Genomic DNA, 24,101 nt, shown 5'->3' on the forward strand with positions numbered 1-24,101 from the left:
AACATCAGATTATGTAGACCAACCAATAGTCTTGTCGCTAGCCTGTGATAGTTGAAGCTTCCTATAGGACCCTTGGTTAATGACTCAATGAGTTGTAACCCATTCCTGTTACTGGAGGTGTAACTTGGTGGCACAATCTAGTTGGAACCTTGTCTCCTGTTAGTTTTTGACTCCATATGGATTCCTTGCATGTGCACGTGCACATGCACACACACACACACACACACACACACACACACACACACACACACAGAGGAAGCTTCTAGAATAGTTGATTTCTATATACTTTTCCAAAGGGCTTTTAGTGTTTGTTGTCCCTCCTTTTATTTCCTCCTTTACCTAGTCCTGCATTCCAAGGTTGTGAGTGCTTGTATAACCAAAAGAAACTGAGCCTCTACCTTATCAGATATGAATGCATGGGCCCATACCAATGGGCTGCCAGCATGAGTGACCTGGATACAATGGAGACACTCATCAACTCCAGTCAACACCATCATGAGAAATAGGATAAATATAATAGGGCAGGTAATGGGGCCTAAAACAGGCGAGGGAGGTGGAAGGATGTACTCTATGCCTCTACCTGTCTCTCCCAATTACCTCTTATTAAACCCTCCTATTCTAGCTTTTCTTTATCTCTTCATAACACTATACACTACTTCCTCTTCCTTGGAAGATATTCTTCTCCCCACTGGTTTCTTACCAGGTAGGAATCCACTGTGGTTACTCAGATTATAGTTCTCATATAAGATCCTTAAAAACTAACATCCTTGGGCTGGTAAGATGGCTCAGCAGTTAAGAGCACTGCCGCTCTTCAGGATATCATGAGTTCAAATCCCAGCAACCACATGGAGACTCACAACCATCTGTAATGACATCTGATGCCCTCATATGGGTGTCTGAACAAAGCTACAATGTACTTTGGGCAGGAGAAAGCAGGGCTGGAGTGAGCAGGGCTTGGAGCAAGCAGGGGCATAGTGAGTGAGGCAGGAGCAAGAGGGACAAGGGAAGGATTAGAAAACCCTAACATCCTTAAAGAGAATACATAAAATATTTGTGGTATTGGGTCTAGGTTTACTAACTCAGGATGATTTATTTTTTTGCTCCATCAGACTGGTCTTAGAGCCACACATTGCCAGGGCTACACAGCTGCAAATAATCTGAACCATCCCCTAACTCCCCTCAGTATTCCCTTTGAATGCAGGCCATGCAGGTAAATCTACTGCAGTCAAACATGACAGAGCTTTGCCAAGGCACCGAGGATGGTGGTCAACTGCCATTGCAGTCTGAGGCCAGCATTCTTAGAGCAGAAGCATAGAACCATTGTGTGCTCAGAGCCACCATTGTGTGCTCACAGCGTGTCACAGGTGGTGCCAGGACAACTGTACTGCTAGGTGCTGAAGCATAGTTCAGTAGCCACTGAACTGGCAGGACGTACCTGTGTTTCACTAGTGAAAATTTGGTATTTTTTTTGAACAAACTTTTTCAGTTGAATTTGGGAGGCAGCAATCAGCTAAAAGGTAGAGAAGGGAGGGAAAGGAGGGCCTGGGGGGGGGGCCCTAGGCCTCAATAATGGAGGAAGACCTCAATTACAATGGGCAGACAACAAAATTGCCCAGAAGGCGACACTGGTACACCCGCCTGTGGAGTTCTTGTCTGGGCTGTAGTTGCATGAAACATCAGAAAAAGAAGATATTTGTCGTGTACCACAATGGATATGACCCAGTCGGTCCACTGCAACGAGCAGCCACTGTGGGTGACCTGGATACACTGGAGAGATTAATCCACTCCAGTGAACATCATGTGGATGAATCTGATAGGAGGGGCAGGTAATGGGGCTTGAAATTGGTGAGGGGGAATTGGTATACAGGGGTGGGAATTGTCAGGGACAATCAGGGCCAAGCGAGGAGAAAAATCAACTGTCAGGGCTCAATCCTAATAGTCATGCTTAGGTTCCTTTTCATTGTATTCCTGCTTAATGCTCTTAAGCGTATGAGACCTGCACACCATGGAACAGCAGCTCCCAGGCCTTAATGAAACTACATCAATTTATTATTACATTTACACTGAAATTTAGAAGACAGAAACACACACCGAAACACACACAAACAGACACACACATACACAGGCGTTTTTGCCTATATGCAGTTTTGATACATCATGTGTGATAGAATCAGGTGCTTGATGCCTGATTTAAATTCAAGCTGAGATCAATTTACTGGGAACTCTTCTAGGAGTCAGACAGGCTGCTTTGTGCAGGGATGAAGGTAGTGATAGAACACCTCCCTTAAATGGGGACAGCCATGCACTATATCCCCAGCACAGCAAATGAACATTTGAGTAGACAGAAATAAATAATGAAATTCTGGTTATTCCCTTATGTCAGAAGGAAATTATCTTCATACTATGTAGTACTTAAAGGTGATGGGGCTGTTATTTAGCATTTAAGAAATGTCCCTAAATGTCCTTTCCATTGCAGGACATCCATGCACTATGCATGTGCCCACAACCATCCTGAAGCAGTGATACTATTACTAGAAAATGCATCCAATATTAACATCCAGGATGATGAAGGCAGCACACCCCTGATCAAGGTAGCTATTGGCCATCTGTTTTGGTATGAAATAGATGAGAGTTTGTCCTTCTTTGGTTTCTGTTGCTGTGATAAAACACTGACCAAAACCAACTCAGGAAAGGAAATGGTTATTTGGCTTACATTTACACAGCACAGTTCATTCTCATGGGGAGCCATGGCAGGAGCTCCAATCAGGAACCAGAGGGAAGAACTAAATCCCAAGATCACAGGAGAATGCAGCTTGTCCATGGCTTTTACCAAGGCTTGCTCAGCTGTTTTAAAACAAGTGAGGTCTTTCTCCCCAGGTGTGCCCCACCCCTAAGACCCTAGGCTTTCCTACTTCCATCTAAATAGAAAAATACACTACATAGTTGGCCAGAGGCCATCTGCTTGAGGCAATTTGTCAAGTGAGGATCTTTACAGGTGTGTTAAGCTTATGTCAAATTGGCAAAAAGAACAAAACCTAACCAGCTAACCAATCTCTGCACTGCCGCAGCCAACCAGCACAGACCTGAAATTTTAGAATATCTAGGTGTGTTGGTAGAATCCTTAAATTCTACCACTTGTAAAGAGATATGGTGGGGAGATTATAAAATTAGGCAAGCCTGGGGTATTTAAGAAGACCTTGTGTCAAAAGAGAGGGATAATATGCATAACTGAAGCTCTATGTTTGATTGAAGGGAAGCTATTAAGTGCAATGGTAGAAATATCTCTCTTGACTCTTTTGAATTGAACATGTATTTCTTTGCTCAATCTCCACAGGCTACCCAGCAAGAAAATGTGGATTGTGTTTCTTTATTGCTCAGCCACAATGCTGACCCAAACCTGATAGATGTCAATGGGAATACAGCATTCCTCCATGCTGTATCCAGGGGTAACATACCAATTGTAAAAATGCTCCTTGAGCACAACGTAGATTTTGAAGCCAAAAATCGGGTAAAGATCTTTCAACTTCGTTCCCAATACACTTTTAGTAGTGACATTCAGACCTATTTTCTACATGCAGAAGCTCAAGCATTCTCACTGAGTCTCTTCAGAGGAATGCTATTTTCTCCAAATAGGGTTTTTCATATATTTTGGTACTTACTTAAAAAAAAAAAAGATACCACAGCACAGCATATTTTGTCTCAGAATTGGACTTGATTTTAAAATTCAAAAATAAAGGATTTAGGACCACATGAACACACACACGCACATCATATATACACAGACAATACAAAGAAATTTATTGCAAGTTATATGATTGTAAAATAAATTAAAATGTCTTGCAGCAAAGAAGGTACTGATGTGGGTTTTGCTCAGGGATGAGGGTAGACAGGAAAATGAGAGAGGTGACAGGCAAATTAGGAAATTTGATCATTGGAGAAACTATGCAAAAAGCATTATTTAATTTTTAAAAGGTGTTGGTGTTGGTCCATAGGAGATGCTGTTGAGATTGTGAGATAATTCTTAGTTTAGTAAACAAATGTATTTGAAATACAGATTGAGAAACTCTGCTCCAGACACCTCTTGAGCACACTCCTTCAACAGGGGCCTACCAAACTGTACTCTCTGTCTCAGGGCTGTGGCAATGGAGGCCCTACTCCATGGATCTAAGATGACTGGAGCCATTGAGTGTTTGGGGAGAGTTCTGGAAGGGAGTGGTGTTCATAGACAATGTTGGGCAGGGAAAAGGTGTGTCAAAGGGAAGAAGACAGCAGTGTGTGAGAAAGTGACAGGTGTTGTAGCATAAATGGTCTCTTGTGACTCTTTCCAGTGTGTATTTATGTTCACAAAATCTGTGATGAACTTTCAGTTGAGAAACAAGTCGTTTTGTAAAATGTGATTTTTTTTTTCTTTACAGTTTGGCATAACACCTGTGGAACTTGCAGCTTTTAACAATAAACCTGAAATGGTAAAATTTTTAGAAACATATTATGCAAATGCACGTGCAATGTTAAACAGGTACCGTTTCTTCTCTTCTTCAATCTTAGTGCTGTTCTTGAGGGTGACAATTTTGTAAGTCGGGAATATTAAAATGATAGGAAGATTGCGAGAAACTCAGAGGCATGTAGTTAGAAAGCTTAGCACACATGAAGTGTGAGCTGGAGAAGAGACTGTTTGACCACAACAAAAGAACAGCATGCTCCCGGGATCTCGATGTAGTTGAGTAGTTCACCTCATGCACCATCAACCAAGCCAAAGGACAAACTAGATTAATTGTTGCTCCACTGCAGTATTTTTGCTTGTGACAGTGTTTGTCACTGAAATAAGGGTCATTGGCAAGTGGTCTAACATGGATAAACGCCCACTGTTTCTATGTCTGAAATTTTATAACCTAGGACCCCAAAGATGACAGCATAAGACATTTTTAAGAATTATATCATACATAATCCCAGGTAACAAATAGTGTTTCCTAATGAGCTGTTTGAGTTTTGAAATGTCTAACTCAGCAGAAAACTACCTTTCACTGGGAGAAAGATGGTCTCTAAACTGTCCTTATACAAGTACCCAGTAACTTTGGTGATTCCACAGTTCAAGACATTTTTCTTCCACATTCAAATGGAGCTTTCAAAGTAGATGTACTTAGTTCATTTCTTTCCACAGAGTCTGGTACTTTAGCATTATAAATCTTGTTTTGAATTCTGTGAAAGTTTATGTCTGAAAAAGGTTGTTCTTACAATGCCATATGCCCTTTCCATAGGAAATACACTTGTTTATGCTGAACGTTTCTGTTTAGTACACATCTGTATCTGTTTCTGTTGAGCCATTATTTCTATCTTAAAGCACATAGCTCTGTGCTTTAAGATGAGCCTTGCTAGAGATAGCTCACTCTATTTCAAATCTTTAATCCTTTTTGCAAAAATTTAATTTAATTTTTTTCTCATTTCTGTTACATCTAGCTCACTGAACCTCTCCTGGTCACCTCATTCCACAGTCTTTCTCTGACCCTCTTCCAATTCACCTCTGAGCAGACCCCCTATGTATCCACACCCTGGCACTTCAAGTCTTTGCAAGGGTAGGCACTCTCTCTCTCTCAGAGGATGGACAAGGCAAAGCAGCTAGGATATATTCTACATACAGGCAATAGATCTTTTCAATAGCCCCCATCCCAGTTGATTGGGACCCATATGAAGACCTAGCTGCACATCTGCTACATACGTGCAGGGAGGTGTCTGCCCACCCCATGTTTGTTCTTTGGTTGGTAGTTCAGGCTCACAGAGCCCCCAAAGGTCCTGGTTATTTGATTCTGTTGGTCGTCCTCTGGAGTTCCTAGCTCCTCCAGGCCTGGAATTCTTCCTCCTAGTCTTCCAGAAGAGTCAAGAGCTGTACCACCCTGAGCCTGCCCAATCTTGTGTTTAATGGTTTGCAAAGTGTGTGTGTGTGTGTGTGTGTGTGAGAGAGAGAGAGAGAGAGAGAGAGAGAGAGAGAGAGAGAGAGAGAAAGAGAGAGAGAGAGAGAGAGAGAGAGAGACCATAGTCAATTGCTGAAAACTGAACTCAACACTGTTTGTCTAGTTCTGTTGGCCCATGCATTTCATCCCAGAACTTGGGAAGTGGAAGATACACAGATCTCTGTGAATTAAAGCCAACATGGTCCATAGAGTGGTTTTCAGACCTGCATGGCTAGAGTGAGATCCTGTTTCAAAAAATATTGTTTGTAAACATCTAAAGTAAGATACAGTAGGGAATCATATATTAAGTACTTAAAACACTAGCTAAATGTTTTTCTTATGAAGAGCACAATAATGATAACTTTATAACCTTTACTTCAGGACAAGTAAGAAAAAAACTGAGAAGAGAAGACTAACGCATGTCAGGTTCAAAAATGGTAAGGTTTTTATAGTGAATATAAATGTAGTATACAGTAGCTGGCCCTATTACCCTAAATAAGAGTACAGATTTTAGCTCCTCTCCCACTGAGACCAAACAGGCAAATCAAAGAAAGGAATCCAAATGCAGGCAACAGAGTGTGAAACAGTCCTCACTTCAGTTTTTAGGGAAACCACATGAGGAACAATCTGCATATCTGCTACATATGTGGAGGGGGTCTATGTGTAGCCCATGCATGCACTTTGATTAGTGGTTCAATCTCTGTGTGCCCTCATGGGCCCACATTTGTTGATTCTTTAGGTTTTCTTGTGGTGTCCCTGACCCCTCAATCACACTGTCCTTCTTTGAGTTCAGTGTCCTCCCCCCAACTCTTCCAAAGAGTCCCCAAATGCCTCCTGATGTTTGGCTGTGGGTGTGTACATCTGTTTCCAGCCTCTGCTGGATGAAGCCTCTCAGAAGAGTTATCCTAGGCTCCTGTCTGCAGGCATAGCACAATATCATTGATGATGTCAAAGACTGGCTCTCTCCCACAGGGTAGGTCTCAAGTTGGGCCAGTTATTGGGTGTCTTCCCTTCATCTCTGTTCCATTTTAATCCCTGAATATCTTGTAGGTAGGATGTTTTTGTGAGAGCATGGGTATCCTCCTCCTCCTTCCACTGGAAGTCCCTCCTAGCTAGAGGAGATGACCACTTAAGGCTCCGTATCACGTGCTGCTAGTAGACTCAGCTAGACTCACCAATAGAGATTCCTGAGAGCCCCCATGGACTCTGGTCTTTGTCTCATCACAGAAATGCCTCCCCTGTGGTATCTCTTCTCCCTGCTCTCACCGTACACCTGTTCCCCACCTCAGTTCCTCTAACCATCCTCCACAAATTTCCCTCCCTAAATCGACCCTGATGTCTATTTTATTTTCCCTTCTGAGTGAGATTCAAGCATCTTACTTCAGGCCCTCACTATTTACCTTCTTTAGGTCTGTGGATTTTAGCATGATTATTCTGGACTTTATGACAAAAAAGGACTCACTTCTAAGTGAGTGCACACCATGCCTGTATTTCTGGGTTTGGAAAACCTCACTCAGGATCATATTTTCAAATCCCATCCATGGATCTGCAAATTTCATGGATTCCTTGTTGTTAAGGATAAGGTATCCACTGCTCTGAGTGCAGTGGCTCCTCTAGGATGTCTCGGGATATGTTGTCTGTTGCTCTGAGTTCAGTGATTCCTCTGTCCCTCTGGGTTCAGTGGACCCTCAAGAATGTCTCGGAATCCGGTGTTCACACAGGAGCAGACCAGGCAGGGGTCTGCTCCAGACCGCAGATCCGCAGATCTGAGAGAGGGGCAGAAGAAAGGTGGTATTCTGCAGGGGTGGGGTTTGGGTGTCTGCTGGAATCTGAGCACTCCCCGCACCCAGCTATGGGCATAGGGCAGTATGGGGGTGTTCTTACCTACAGCTCTGGGTTCAGTGGACCCTCTAGGATGTCTCAGGAGGGATCCGGTGCTCACACAGGAGCAGCCCAGGTTGGGGGAGGAGGAGAGATCTGTGCCAAGCCTCAGATCCGGGAGAGGGGTGGAAGGGGACATCACATTTTCTTAATCCATTGTTTTCAGTTGAAGGCCATCTAGGTTGTTTTTTTGTTTCTGGCTATTACAAATAAAGGTTTTATGAACACAGTTGTGCAAGTGTCTTTGAGATGGTTTGGTAGAGCATCTTTAGGGCATATGCCCAGGAGTGGACTAGCTGTGTCTTGAGGTAGAACTATTCCTAATTTTCAGGAAAAAAAAAACCTGCCAAATTACTTTTCAAAAGGGATTGTAAAAGTGTGCTCTCTCACCAGCAATGAAAGAGTGTTCCCCTTGCTCAGTATGCTTGCCAGCATGTGCTGTCACTTGAGTTTTCTATTTTAGCCATTGTGACTGGTGTAAGATGGTATCTTTGAGTCCTTCTGACATTCATTACACTGATGACTAAAGACTTTGCACATTTAGGTGTTTTTCGACCTTCTGGGATTCCTCCATTGAGAATTGTCTGTTTAGCTCTTTACCCCATTTTTAAATCAGTTAATGAGTGCCTAACTTCTTGGGTTCTTTATATATTTTAGACATTAGTTCTCTGTCAAGTGTGCTGTTGGTGGGTATCTTTTCCCAAAATGTAGGCTTCCGTTTTGTCCTATTGACTGTGTTCTTTGGCTTGCAGAAGGCTTTCAGTTTCATGAGTCCCCTTTCTTCAATTGTTGATCTTAGAGCCTCAGACATTGAGTGTTCTGCTAGGAAATATTCTACTGTACCAAAGTATCCAGGCTATTTCCCACCTTCTCTTCTAGTAAATTTAGTCTGTCCTGTTTATGTTGAGCTCTTTGGTGCATATGAACTTGAGTTTTGTGCAGGGTGATAACTATGACACTATTTGCATTCATCCTCATGTAGACATCCAGTTAGACTTGCACCATTTGTTGAAGATGTTTTCTTTCTTTCTTTTTTTATTATTGTATGCTTTTACCTTCTTTGTCAAAATCAAGTGTTAGTGGGTATGTGAGTTCATGTCTGGGTCTTTGATTTGATTCCAGGCATCAACTTGTTTGTTCCCATACTAATACCATGCGGTCTTTATCATGATTGCTCTGTGGTACATTTGAGATGAGGGATAGTGATACATTCAGAAATTATTTTATTATTTAAGGTATTATTAGCTATTCTGCATTTTGTTTTTGATAGGAAGCTAAGAATTGCTGTATCAAGTTCTGTACATAATTGTGTTGGAAGTTTGATGGGAAATGCATTGATTCTGAAAAGGATTTTTGTAAGATGGCCATGTTCACCATGTTAATCCTGTCCATCCATGAGCATGGGATCTTTCCATCTTCAGATGTCTTCTTCAATTTCTTTTTCAGAGACTTGAAGCTTTTGATAGGCAGGTCTTTCAGTAGCTTGGTTAGAGTTATATCCAGGTATTTTGAATTATCTGTGGCTATTGTGAAGGGTTTTGTTTCACTAAATGTTTTCTTGTCCCATTTATCTTTTATATAAGGGAGGGCTACTGATATTTTTGCGTTAATATTTTATCCAGCCATTTTGCTGGAGGTGTTTATCCCCTTTGGTGTAGGAGTTCTTTGGTCGATTCTTTGAGGTCTCTTATGTAGGCGGGCAGTCTTGTTTAGTCTCTGATTTTAATTTTAGCACCAATGTCTTCAAGACTTTTAACATGAAGAGGTGTTTGATTTTATCAAAGGCTTTTTCAGCTTTTGGGATAGCCCTCACTCCACTTCTTCAGGACCCACACGAAGACCAAGCTTCATATTTGCTCCATGGTGCCGGAAGGACTAGGCCCAACCGGTGTATGTTCTTTGGTTGGTGGTTCATATCCCGAGAGCCTCGAGGGTCCTTGTTAATTTACTCTGTTGGTTTTCCTGCGGAGTTGCTATTCCATTTTGGGTCCTCAATCGTTTCTCCTATTCTTCCATATAAATCTCCAAGTTGACTCCACTGTTTGGCTGTGGGTATCAATATCTGTCCAAGTCAGCAACTGGGTGGAGCCACTCAGAGAACAACTCTGCAAACATAACAGAATATCATTAATGTCATGGACTGATGCTTGCTCATGATATGGGTCTTGATTTGTGCTGCTTATGGTTGCTCATTCCTTCAGTCTCTGCTTCATCTCCTGTGCCTGAATGTTTTGTGTAGACAAAATAAATTTTGGGTCCATATCCCCAATGTGGTGAGTCACAGCTAAGGTCATCCCAATTGTTTCTTGGGTGCCTCCTTTATCTTAGATCTCTGTCTCATCAGAGATACCCCCACCTCTTCACCATCGTCAGTTGTAGATTTCCATTCATTTTCATGGCCATCTAGCCATCTCTCTTCTCCCTCCACATACCTGATCCTGAACCCCTCCAATTCCCCTCCCTGTCTCCCCTCCTCTCCAGTTCACTCCCTCCAACTGCCTCTTATGACTATTTTATTCCCTCTTTTAAGTGAGATTCAGGCATCCTCACTTGTGCCTTCCTTCTTGTTTAGCTTCTCTGGGTCTCTGGAGTGTATCTGTATTTTTTGAACAATAAGCACTTATGAGTACATACCACACATGTCCTGTTGGAGCTCAGAATGATATTATCAAGTCCCATCTATTTACCTGCAGAATTCAGGATGTCTTTGTTTAATAGCTGAATAGTATTCCATTGTGTAGGTGTACAGCATTTTCTTTATATATTCTTCAGTTGAGAAACATCTAATTTGGGGATATAGACCCAAAATTTATTTTGTCTACAAAAAAAAATCAGGCACAGGAGATGAAGCAGAGACTGAGGGAATGAGCAACCATAAGCAGCACAAATCAAGACTTATATCATGAACAAGCAACAATCTCTTACATTAATGATATTCTGTTATGTTTGCATTGTTTCCAGTGTCTGGCTATTATGAATAAAGCTGCTATGAACATTGTTGAAGAAATATCCCTTGCTATAGTGGGACATCTTTTGTGTCTATGCCCAGGAGAGTCATAGCTGGGTCTTGAGGTAGAACTATTTTCAGTTTTCTGAGAAAACACAGAAGGGATTTCCAACATGGTTGTACAAGTTTTCACTCCCAGCAATGATGGAGGACTGTTCAATTTGTTCCACATCCTTACCAGCATGTGCTTTCACTTGACTTTTTGATCTTTGTTTTTTTGAGGGGTGTGAAATGGAATCTCAGAGTTGTTTTGATTAAGCAGCTCTTGGTTTTTTTTTTTTTTTTTTTGATTCTTTGTATTGTTTTCTTTGTTTCTATGTTTTACTATTTCATGCATTCTACTCCTCTTGAATGTGATTGCTTCTGTTTTTTCTTCAGAGTGAAGAGGTGCTGTTAAGGTGCTAGTATGAAATCTCTCCAATTTCTTTTGAAGGGACATTGTGCTATGAACTTTCCTATGTGCACTGCTTCTATTGTGTCCCATAAGCTTGAATACTTTGTGCCTTCATTTTCATTGAATTCTAGAGAGTCTTTGCTTTCTTTTTTCACCAGTGGTCATTGAGCATAGAGTTTTTCAGTATCCATGAGATCGTAGGCTGTCCATTGTTTCTGTTTTTGCTATAGCCCAGCTTAATCCATGGTGACCTTATAAGATGCAAGGGCTGGAGAATTTTATATTCTGAGGTAATAATCACTTGGTTGTACTATAAACTTCTTTAGGCAAATTTCTCTTTAGGTTAGGGAAGTTTTCTTCTGGGATGTTGTTGAAGATACTTTCTGAGCCTTTAATCTGGGAATATTCTCCTTGTATTACCATTTTTCTTAGGTTTGGTCTTTTCATAGTATCCCAAATTTCCTGGATGGTTTGTGTCTCAAGTTTCTTGAATGATTTGTGTTAGAAACTTTGGATTGCACATTTTTGACTGATGTATGAATTTCCTCGATTGTACCTACTGTGCCTGAGAGTCTCTCTTTTATCTATTGACTTCTGATGGTGATACTTGCATATGTATTTCCCTTTCTCTTTTCTTGATTTTCCATCTGCATATTACACTGCCTTTTGTTGATTGTATTCTTGTTCTGGCCATTAGCCATCCCGTTGTCTCTGGTGTTGGTTGGCCTTCTCAACCTTTGTAGTAGCAGGGAAATTTGTCTGAAATCCCGTTTCTTGCTTGAGTCTTAATTTGGTTAACACATCAGGGTGATTGCGGCCTCATAAAATGGTTTTGGTAATGTTACTTCTGTTAAGAGTTAGAAAGAATCACAAGAAGTTGTTTGTGTACCAGTTGATTATCCTGGTGAGGATTGTGCTCTCTATCAGTCTGAGAGAGTTCATTTAGAATCATTACAATTGTGTATGGGTATTTATTTTTAGGCATTAATGTTTGATAAATTACTGCCATCTTTGATTTGAAATATACAGGGAACAGAATAGTTCTACATCAAGTAATTTGCTACAAATGAATATTTACTCTAGAATAGTCTCTAGCTTGGTCTCATAGAAATTGATGCTAACAATGAGTCTGATCATTATTATATGTAATGTCTTTCTATACTTGTAATAAAAGATATTTTGTTTTTATTCTCAGAAGACATTGTTTTTAAAGATCAGAGGCCTTTGTCCTGGTAAGTTTTAATAATACATTAATACTAGGTAAATTCAAAGATAAGAAGCAAATTCTAGTTGGGAGTACTTTGAGACCTGTGTCTTACATGTCCTACAGTATTATGAATGTATGTTTAGCATGCTCAGGGTAGTTCATATGAACATGAACATTTCCAAGAACCAACTCGCCAGTTTGGAAAAAGAGCCTGCTGGGATTAACTATGCACATTGATGTCCATCTAAGGTTCTTTGGCTTTTCAAAGCCTTACTGAATTCAATTTGTGAACTTGTAGTTATCATTTCAGATACTTTTCTTGTCTGAGAGCTTGCATAATTTGGGATGATTCTCAGTTATCAGTCATTTCTACAGGATGCCAACACATTTCTTTCCTCCTTTTGACACCAGCTGTACATGTAAAGGACCTTTTTGTCAGGTGTAGCATCTTCCATAGATGTTGAGAGACACCCATGTCTTCCAGAATGCTCCAACTATCAATGATCTATTCCCATGATCTGTTTTCAACAGTAATGAATCCTTTGACTCCCAATACATTATCTGAATATACAGAGCTAAATGACACTCTGACTATTATTTAACTCTCTGTCAAAGGGGCTTTTGTCTTCCACATGAGATGGCCATGAACATAGAGGTGAAGGTCCATCCATTCCTTTCCAGGAAGCTAGGTTAGACAATGGTGTGGTAGAAAATTAAAAGTTGTATTTCAAGCTAATTCTGTGCTCCTTAGGATTAACGACTTCCACAAGAGAGGACAGCTATATTGTCCTCTTTATTTGGGCCGTGTATCAACAAAATATTTTCTAAACATTATTAAATTGCTTTTTGATTCCATGTTTGAAAATACCACAAATCCCCAAAACCAATATCAAAAGTAAAGATTCAAAATTTTTCAGTACACAAAACTGTTCAAAGACTTCTTGCAAAATACACATGTTAACTTCTCTTTGGAATTTTAAACAGTTCCACAGAAACCTGCAAATGTCCACTAAGTTTTATTATTCTTTGCTCTTATTATTTTATTGAGTTCATAGAAATGCTTGTTTGGCATAGAAACGGGCAGATTGTTGTTTCAGGATTCATTCATGCATGAGTTCTGATGGAGAAGTTTGAACATTACAAAATCTATGGTGTGTTTTAAGAGTTCTAGCAGTAACAAAAATCTATTTGATAATCCACAAACGAACCTCTAGTGTGGTAACACCATCATCAGTGAAATATGCACAAAGTAACAAAGTATCATGAGAGAGGCTGATGTGCTGCTCCAGGGGCACAGACTGACACTGAGTCTGTAGATAAAAACCATCAGTCAGTACAGCCTCTAAAACAAAGGATTAAGTGGTACTAGTGTCTTTACATGTGTGAGTGTGTCTCTGTGTGTGTCTGTGTGTGTGTGTGTGTGTGTGTGTGTGTGTGTGTGTGTATGGTTTTCTTGGTCTAAGTTTTGTGGGCTAAATTCTCCTTCTTTCAAATGAGAAAAAATGGTAAGGAAAGTGTCCCTAAACAAAATCAATAGTTTGAAGAACAAATTAGATTTTTTAAAATAATTTTTAATGTAATATAAATTAGGAAATTAAACAATATAGAATTCAAAGCGTTTGATTGATGTTTTTTCTGAATATTAAAATAACACTCTTAAAATACACCGCAGTGCAGTAAGATCACCAGGACGGCTAAAATCCATCCTGAAAAAACCTTTCCAGTATGAGACAGGTAAGATTAAGAGTGAGAACTCTATTGATTCTACATATTCTATTATAAAAGAGGTTTATTCTTGCTAGAATAGTCACTAAGGAAATCAAATACGCATGTAGTTATATCCTTTCTTAATTTGCTTCCAAACATTTTTAGGATTCAGATTTAATTAAGGACTTATTTCTAAGAAATTTCCAATTCAAATTATACCACCTGAAAGATCTTTGTTTATTTAAAATGAACTACTGATGCATGTAGTGTGTTTTTATAATGAAAAGATTTTTAACCTATTCCACAATATGTTTCCTCTCGAATCACATAACAGCAATTTGACTTTGTTATAAATTGGATTTTATTTAGGTTTTTATAATCGATATATCATATTATTGGCTACATGTCACTATATGGGCCAGTGTCCATAAATTGTGATCATGTTTAAAAACAACAAAAATACAGTGTTCAATGACTTTCATTATGTTTTGAGAACTAAATATCAGGGCAATCTGGATTTTTTTCCTTCATAGAATTTCTCAGTTTCAACTTATTTGATAATTCATGTATTATCTCATGGTTATTAAATCTTCCATTTAATGTGAATATCTTGAAATAATAAATAACTGGCTCACTCAGAAACTTTTAAAAATAATGAATGATGTCTGAGTTTTGTAGGGAGCGCAGGGGAATGAAAACTGCCATTCTAAGCATTCTGTGCAAGCAGCCTCCATATGGGCTACTCTGACAGCACCTTTTCCCTGTAGTTCTATTAATTACCAAAAATATAATGATGCTTGATTTATATGCGACAAGACATAATTTGCAGAAACAACTGCCACAGTAGAAAGAAAGTTGAGAGAAATCACATCGTTTTGTAGAATACAGCTTGGATGCATCTTATATTCAGTCTGAATATGATGCTTATTGTGGGAGAGACACCACAGAGTTCATGCTTTCAGCAGCTGTCACCACAGCATCTCACACCTACTTTACCTTTGGAAAGCACAAGGCAGAGAATAGTGTAGAGGAGTCTAAAGGACCCTCTTCTCATAAGCATGAGGTGAAATAGTATTATTTATAATGCGGGTGAGTTTTTTTTAAATTATTTCAGCAGTGGAGTTTTCTTTGTGGTGATGAGGATTGACAGGGACCTCACACATGCCTAGCATAAGGTCTACCATAGAGCCACTTTCTCAAGCCCATTTCCTCCATGCTTCTCTCCCTAGAGTCATTTTCAGTTTGCATAACTACCAAGAGGGTCTTTCCAGTAGCTATTGCCATAGGAGGCAAGGGAAGTTGATGCTGAACTTCTTTGTACTGCACATGAGCTAGGGACCAATGCTAGAACTGAGGGCCTTTAGCCTCTTCCTCAGAAGATCTTGAGTAGAATAACGCACTGGTCTCTCTGGAGCTTTGTCACACTGGCAGCTGGAAATTCTTTGTAAAGGTCTTTGGTCTCCTGTGTTTGGCTGTGTTGCAATGACAGTCACCATAGACTGAGCTTCCCTGTGCTAGGAATGAATCTTCTTCAGTGAAGTAAGTTCAAGTCAACACTTGGAGAAGCCCCTTTCACTTCTGTATGAGATGAGTATGCTCACTTAGAGTTCTGCCAGCATCCCTAGGGCAGAGACTACAAGCAGCCATGGCAACAAGATGCTACCCTGTTAACAATTCACTATGGTATAACAGTTCAGGCTAAGTTGACCCTTCTTGTGTCTGATAGTGCTCAGAATCATAGGTATCTTGCACGACAATTAATATAAGTAGTAACTTTTGATAAAATTTTCTCTTCCTAGTTTAACAATACAAGGAAGTGGAAAGGAAGAGTTCCCCATATATGTATTGCTTACCAATCGATATTCACTTTAAAGGCTTTTCATAAATGGTGTCACAGCATATAGGGGCACAAAATAGTAGCCTCATCCCACTATAATCATGTTTCCTACAACTGTTGTTTAATGACAGATTCGCCTCCCTCATTAAAAGCTAGTGAGAAAATTACAAGAAGAACAGCAGTGAGGTAAGAATGTGTGCATTTCCAATACATTAATCTGTAGAAAATATAACCTTTGACACTGTCTTTGCCTCTGTGTAAGACAATGCCAGCTTCTTTATTTCTTCTACAATCATGAGCTGAATAATTATTTACAGAGCAAACCGTGTTGAAATTAGTGAGTACCTCTCTCATACAGCATGAAATGCTGAAAAGAATCCAAGCTAGGAAGATGATCCAATGGATAAAATGCTTGCCATGCATGTGTGAGAATGGGAGTTTGAATGTCCAAAGTCCACATGAGGTCTGATGGTCTCATGTGCTACTGTATCCTGGGGCACTTATACTGAGACAGGAGGTGGTGACAGAGAATCCCCTGAAGTTTACTGGATAGTTAGCCTGGGGATTGCATTCATGAACAAGAGATCCATCCACAAAACTAAGATTGAAAGAAGGCTGCATGTTTTTATTCTAAGGCTCCCTGACAAACCTACCATTGTCATTCCTAGGTCTACAAAAGGGGACAATGTCAGCTACACCTCATTTTCCAAGGTAAAGTGCTTCTTTCTGAATCTAATGTTCTTATGAAATTTGTCATAATTCAGCAGTAGTCTAACTGTCCCAGTTTTATCTGGAAAGGTAGCTCAGAGGAAACCATATTGTCGATGTGGAACTTTTTATAAATTGCAGGTAAACAGTCAGTCCTTGTGGGTTATGGTGGCCCAATATGAGAATGGACTTAAAAGGCATACTTGGCGGAAGACTGAGTATAGTTCTCACATAATAGAAGATGTATGACAAATTATTGTTTGCAGAAATAAATACACATTAGAGTGATTTAAAACCGTGGCTGTGATAGTAAACCAGAATACCTTTTAATAAGTCCAGATATTTCAATGACCCAGGAATCTCCTAAGTGCCTTCACCCTCAGCAAAATGCACATCATTTTTATCTGCCCTCAGACGCTCCTATTTCTGAGAGAATCTCCTTGGTTTCTCACTTTCATCTGTATTTAGACTGAGAAGAAATTGTGGGTATTTAGCAATTTGTAATATGTTGATCAAATTTGCCTCATGAAGAGATTAGAACTTTTTCTATTTGATTCTTATACAGGTATGTTGAAAGCCCTTCACCTAGTTAAACAATAAGTGTCTTTCCCCAATTAGCCCACATTTCTAGAAGCAGAGATGCAATTACTATATAGTTCCATTTAAGTTCTTCTTTTTGTATTTTAAAATAATATGCGCTTCTATTTTTGTGCCACATTCAAACACTTAAAATATTGTAGTGTTTTACTTAGATGCTTCCGTATTCAGTATGAAGATACTTTATCACTGTGAGCTGCTGGAGGTTAGGAAACCTGTTTCTGTATAACCTGTAGCCCTTGAGTGAGGGGCTGTGTGAATGAAAATTGGTATTTTAATGATTTCTGAATGTGGCTCAATGTACCAATGTGTTTCTATACAGCCGTTTTTCCGGTACCAAGACGTGGATAGCACTAACAGTTTCATTGGCATTTATTTATAAATGGAATAATGTGCATTTTGTGGAGCCATGCCTAACTTCCCCCTGGAGGAACCCACAAAGTTCCCAGCCACCCAACCCACAGCTGGAGTGGAGGGACACCCTGTGCATCCAGCCACAACTACCCACAACCTGGAGGAACCCAGAGAGTTCCCACCAACTACCTATAGCCTGGCCTGAGGAACCCTGCCTTCTCCAGTCACAATTACCCACAGTGGAACAGTCTCTGGACCGCCCCTCCTTCAGTTTCTGTCTCACATGTTGTGTCCATATTTACTCCCATGAATATTTTGTTACTCCTTCTGAGAAGGAGGAGAGCACCCACACTTTGGCCTTTAAAGGAGAGAGAAAGAGAGAGAGAGAGAGAGAGAGAGAGAGAGAGAGAGAGAGAGAGAGAGAGAGAAATTAAAATTTTCCATTATCAGAAACCAAACTCAAATGTTTGTTTCTTCTAAGCCTAGTTCTATTTGGTTTCCACATTAATTTTACCTACAATATGTGATAACCTGAGTAATCTTTTTTCTAGAGAGAACTGAGTAAGGAGGTAGAACTCAGGTACTTTTAATAAGCAGAAATTCACTTGGCAATCACCTTTGTTTCAGTGAAAAGTTATTAGAATTTTTGAACCTAACATTCCTGATACAAACACATTTTACCCTAAAGAGGATTTTTATGATGAAATAAAACTTACATTGTAATGGTGATGATGAATATGGTAACCATGGTGATGATGAGTATGGTAACCATGGATTATTTACAGTTGGCTTGAAAAAAAAAGCAACTTCTTTTATATGTTAATGATTAGAATACAATCCACAATATCATTACAGCATTGAGATATGCCAGGTAAAGGTAGTTTTTGTTCTTCAAAGGAATAAATTGTGTGATTGAAATAAAATAGAACTTATTTTCTGATGTTAAAATTGCATAAAACAATACTAACACAAGACTTCCCAGAAGCATATGAGGCAATTGCAGTATAATAAGTATAAAATTAAAAAAAAAATCATTGATTTGAGCTAGATAATCAGTTCTCTAACACATGCTAACAGAATATCCGAAAAAGTCTTTATGAAAAGGCACAGCCAGACAATGTTTACAATGACACAGGCATGTTTCAAAGATGCATCCTACTTTGGGAGAAAAAAAAAAGCTCTCATGTCAATGAGAAATTCATACTACTCTCCATTTCATTTTCATTCTGAGCTAGCAACACCCAATGTCTCCCTCTCCCTCTCTTTCTCTTTCCCTCTTTCTCCCTCTCTCATTTTATTTTTAAATGAATCTATTTACATATGCATATATATGTATATGTATACACATGTATACACCCCAACTTGTATACACATATATGTACATTATATACACACACATATATTTACATAAGCATGTGTATACACATAGAATGTACCAACCAGATGGTTCAATGGGTTAGTGCACTTGGAAGCCTAATAACCTGAATTTCATTCCCCCAAAAAAGTAAAAGTAGTAGGCATACAATCCATGAAACCCTTAATGCAGACTGGAGCTCAAGAGAGTAAAACAGCCCTGAAACTCACAAGCTAGCCAGATCAGAACATACAGAGCAGTAGAAACAATGAAAGCCTCTTTTTAATTCTGTGGCAGAAGAGAGGCAGATCCTGAAATTTTCCTTCAGTCTACACAGAAAGAGGAAGAGAGAGCCAGAGAGCCAGAGAGAGAGAGAGAGAGAGAGAGAGAGAGAGAGAGAGAGAGAGAGAGAGAGCACAAACAAGCAGAATAACATGCACACATGTACACAATCCCCCACAGTAAAGAATATTTTGAATCATGAGTTTATGTATACTGGTAAATAAATGCTGTTAATACACTCCTGTTGTGTGACTAACAATTCAGGAAAATCTCTTCTGGGTCTTCTCATTTATCTTCAGTATTTTGTTGTTCCATGTGGCAAATGTCCTGGAAGTTTAACTTGCATCATATGGCTCTTTGTTCTTCTTTTATAACTATCTCAAGCATATTTATGCAATGAGGAGGAAGTAATAAGTCAGGTAACACATGGCATCTGAAAAGATGTCTGTGTCTGAAAAAGACCACATGCTTTGCTGTGTTCAAGCCCAGCTTTCTCAATGAATCCAATGAACTTAAATTCTCACATGATCCATTGGAACAGTTTGAGCACACATGTAAAATGTATGCTTCCTCATTCTTCTTCTTTGATCAACAGTGCTTCTTAACTGATTTTGTTGAATCTTCTCTGTGTTATATTGTTGGATGATGCAGAGTATGTTTTGGAGGGTGAGGGTTTCATGTAAGTAGCATATAACATCCTCAGACCTGGTACTGAAAGGCAAAAGTCAGCTGCCAAGTTATGAGTTTCACAGAGATGTAAGGAATAACAAATATGTGGAGACCTTGTTTGTTATCTTATAAAAGTCGATGAGGCTTCCCATTTGCCATGCAGCAGCAAGTTCATTTTCTACACTCACATTTCCTAAATTTATCTGGTAAATCAATGTGTGTTGTGGGCATCCTACCTAAGCTAGTATTATGGAATTTGATCACTTGTTTTGTGACCAAATCCACTGGGTAACATGACTTCACAACTTGGAATGAGTGTTTCAGACTCTGTTCATGTGACTCCTACTGCAAATGGTTATGTTAGTTGCTTTCTATTGCTGTAACAAAACACCATGGGAAAGACAACTTCTAGAAGAAAGGGTGTGTTTGAAGTAGGGCTCCTGGTTCCAGCTGGATACCCACCTCACCATCATGGTTCAGACAGACAGGCATGGTGCTGAAGCAGCAGCTGAGAGACCACATTTTGACTTACACAGGAAAGAGAGAACTTTGTGGAAATGGCACCAGTCTACTGAAATCTTAAAGCCCATCCCAGAGACACATATCCTAAAAAAGGCCACAACTCCTAATCCTTTCCAAAATAGTTCAGCCATCTGGAGAGCAAGCATTACATGAGCCTATGGGGCTGTTGTCATTCAAGTCGCCACAGAGATGCTGGATCAGGTCATTGTATACATCCTCTAGGTGTAACAACAGTCATGGTTTTGCAGATATTTGATCATGCTGTGCACCCCGAGATTGTGTTGTTCACTCAATAAACTCATTTTTAGTTACTGTGTGGCTCAGCCTTTGCACAGAACTTTAATCCCTCTAGACAGAATACAGACACTTCCTTAGTAAACACCTTTCATACTAATCAACCAAGGTAAAGGTGGTTTGTGCAATGAAGCACCTTGTCTGAAAGTGATTTCTAATTACATGGCAGAGAAAGTGATGAACCAGAGAAAGATTTGATAGAACAGGCTATGCCCAACTGTCTCAAGAAGAAAAAGAAAAGGGAAGCGACTTGTGGGGTAGAGCACAGACAGAGAGACAGAGAGAGACACAGAAACAGAGAGACAAAGAGAGAGACAAAGAGAGAGAAGAAAAAGGAAGAGAAGGAGAGGGAGAAGGAGGAAGAGGAGGAAGAGGAGGCTTATTTACCAGGAGAGTTTTAGAAAGACATATTGAAGAGAGAGCAAGACACAGGTCAAGGCAGAATGAATCAGAGAAGAAAACATTGCTACTTAGTTTGAGGCCGAACAGAGCAAAACATCAGAGGCCAAGAGAGAATCCAGACTGAGTCAGCATGGAGAGGAGCCTGGAGTCAGAACACCTGAGTTGAACCAGTCAGTCAGAGATGGAAAGAACTAGAAATAATGGTGTGCTTACTCAGCAGTAAGTATTCTAGGCCTACGCTAAGTTCACAGAGGCTGGAAGCTTCCAGGACCAGACCCTGGTTAGCACTCAGATGGAGCCAGCCTTGGAGATTACAATTACACCTAGTGAATAAAAGTCACTTTAACATAGGGTTGATCAGGGAGGTTTTGGAAAGCATATACAGAATCCATATATGGAACTCAGCATTTCCCCTCTGCTATGGAGAGTGGCATGCTTTGTTCATACATTTCAAAATTCACCTCCACTGTTCTGACATCCCAGGTACCTAATAGGCAACCGTGAAAGGCCATTCATTGGGAAGGGTTAATGTAGTGCAGGAGAGAGATTCATTTTGTTCTCAAAGCACCTCACTGTCCCTGTCTCTTAATCTGGCTGGAATTCAAAATTCAGGTCACAAAGACAGGAGAGGATACATTTTTCCATTTGTTTTTATATCTTTCCATTTTACAGAGAGTGACGGTGTCAGGTAGCAAAGAGCAGAAGAAAGGAAACATAAACCTAAGCAGGTCCCCATGAAAGAATTACAGAGACTCTGAGCCTTTTACTCACGCAAAAAGGAAGCAGAGGTTACTGAATATCAGTGAGTGCACTTAGTGATAAACTTGGTCTGAATACAGAAACATTTTGGGGACTATAAATCAAGATTCTGACATTAGCAGACAGATGATAAAATGAATAAAATCAGTGAAATTTTAAATCAAAAGTAGCATTGCCAATTTTCTTTGTCAGTTGAAGATATTAAACCAGATATTTTCCTTCACATGCAGCAGGATCATAGAAATTCTGGACGTGAGGCTCCGGCTGCCATTGATCCAGTTCCTTCCACCACTGCTGCTGACAGTGGGGCTCCCGATGCCATTGATACAACATTTTTCACCTCTGCTGATGAAGAATCCACTCTTGTTCGTGACCTAGATGACAAGCTGGCCCCTAGTCAGGAGGCTGAGGTTTTTTTCCATGCTTCAGAGTCAATCGCTCACTCTGACCATTGCAGGACCGTTGTCAGAGCTCCAGATGTTCTTCTGGCACCAAGGATGCTGCTGCTGCTGCTAATGCCCTTGATTATTAGTAACACCAGCCCATGGTTTCTGATCTTCCTCTTAGCGGTGGTGACATGGATGCGAAATCCATTTCAACAAGTGTGGCATGAAGAAAATGGCCATGGACCTCCAACTAACAAAACAGATGAACCAGGTAAGTTAGACCACAGCAGTTGCTTAAAATAGACAAACTTTATTTTAGATAGAAATCTAGATCTCCTTGGTACTAATAATCATAATTAATATGTTTCATGTTAATATAGGGATATTTAAGTGTTACCTAGAACCAAAAAATGTTTCCTTTTCTCTACTTATTGCACATACTTCACATAGTGTAACACAACCAGCTGAGACCAACACAACTGACCAAGTAAAGTTGGTTGGTACATGGTTGTCTCTCATTCTGAAATGAGGAAAATTTTTTCACTCCCAGTGTTTTCCATCTTGTGTTTTCTGAATGGCCAAGCATAGAAATCTTTCTGTTCCACATTATTGTCTATCTATCTCTGTTCTTCTGAACTCTGACTTGGGAAGATAGCTTCGGCCTAGAAACAAACATTCCAAAAGAAGCCACATCTGAGAATAAAATTAACAAAACCAGCCTCCACCTTCTCACTGTTTCTCATTGCATTGATCCTGATGATAATGGCACTGATGCTGCTGATGCTGACCCTGACAATACCGCCAATGATGTGCTGATGATACTATTGATAATTCTTGCTTTTCTCCTAGTTGCTGCTGCAGCTGACCAGTACAGCCTTAAGAAGGGGTCAAGACCCACAGTGTAAGAAAGAATTTTGTGATATATATAAATTTTAAAGTAAAATGTTTCATTTGATAATAGACTAAAATAAAAATTTATTGTTGTGTTGGAGTCTCATTTGTGCCACGTGATGTTTTCTGGAATAAATTTTTCATTTATTTGTATTTTTTCCTATTTACTTTACATTTTGTGTACTGCCCCCTCCCAGTCAGCCTCTCCCTCAATCCTTCCCCCTTATTACCTTTCTTGTGTCCTTTGAGTGGGTGGTGCCCACCTGGTTATCTCCCCACACTGGAACATAAAGTCTATGTGGGGCTAGGTGCTTCCATTCCCACTGAGTCCAGAAAAAGCAGTCCAGCCAGAAGATACCCCACATACATGCAACAGCTTTGAGATAGTCTCTGCTCCAGTTGTTTGGGTCCCATAGGAAGACCAAGCTGCACATATGTTACTTATGTGCATGGAGGTTTAGCGCTAGCCTGTGTGTGTTCTTTGGTTGGTTGTTCAGTCTCTGAGAGCCCACAGAATCTATGTTAGTTGATTCTGTTGTTCTTCGTATGGAGTTTCTTACCCTTTAGGGACTACCATCCTTCATATTCTTCCATAAGAGTCTCCAAGGTCCATCCAATATTAAGCTGTGGTGTCTACATCTGTCTAAGTCAGCTGCTGGGTGGATCCTCTCATAGGACAGCATGTGCTAGACTCCTGTCTGCAAGCATAAGGGTGTATGATTAACAGTGCTGTGGACTGATATTTGTCCATGGGATGGGTCTCCAGTTGAGCTGGTTGTTGGTTGGCTGTTCCCTCAGTCTCCACTCCATCCCTTGTTCCTGAATTGCTTGTAGACAGGAAAACTGTTGGGTTGAAAGTTTTGTGAGTGGGTTGGTGTCACTATTGCTTCACTGGGGTTCCTGCC

The 24,101-nt window shown here is 40.0% G+C and overlaps 1 protein-coding gene across 1 annotated transcript; it reads left to right on the forward strand.

Annotated features, from left to right (window-relative positions):
* The first annotated feature begins 1,569 nt into the window (after positions 1-1,569).
* Positions 1,570-23,220, forward strand: LOC117721359 (uncharacterized). The gene is made up of 7 exons (XM_076913734.1): positions 1,570-1,826; positions 2,477-2,591; positions 3,335-3,508; positions 4,416-4,516; positions 16,647-16,689; positions 22,150-22,576; positions 23,155-23,220. Exons 1-7 carry the CDS (start codon positions 1,570-1,572, stop codon positions 23,208-23,210), a joined length of 1,173 nt encoding a protein of 390 aa, XP_076769849.1. The 3' UTR covers positions 23,211-23,220.
* Positions 23,221-24,101: the final 881 nt, after the last annotated feature.

This window comes from Arvicanthis niloticus, chromosome 16 (genome assembly GCF_011762505.2).
Source record: "Arvicanthis niloticus isolate mArvNil1 chromosome 16, mArvNil1.pat.X, whole genome shotgun sequence".
Classification (NCBI taxonomy): domain Eukaryota; kingdom Metazoa; phylum Chordata; class Mammalia; order Rodentia; family Muridae; genus Arvicanthis; species Arvicanthis niloticus.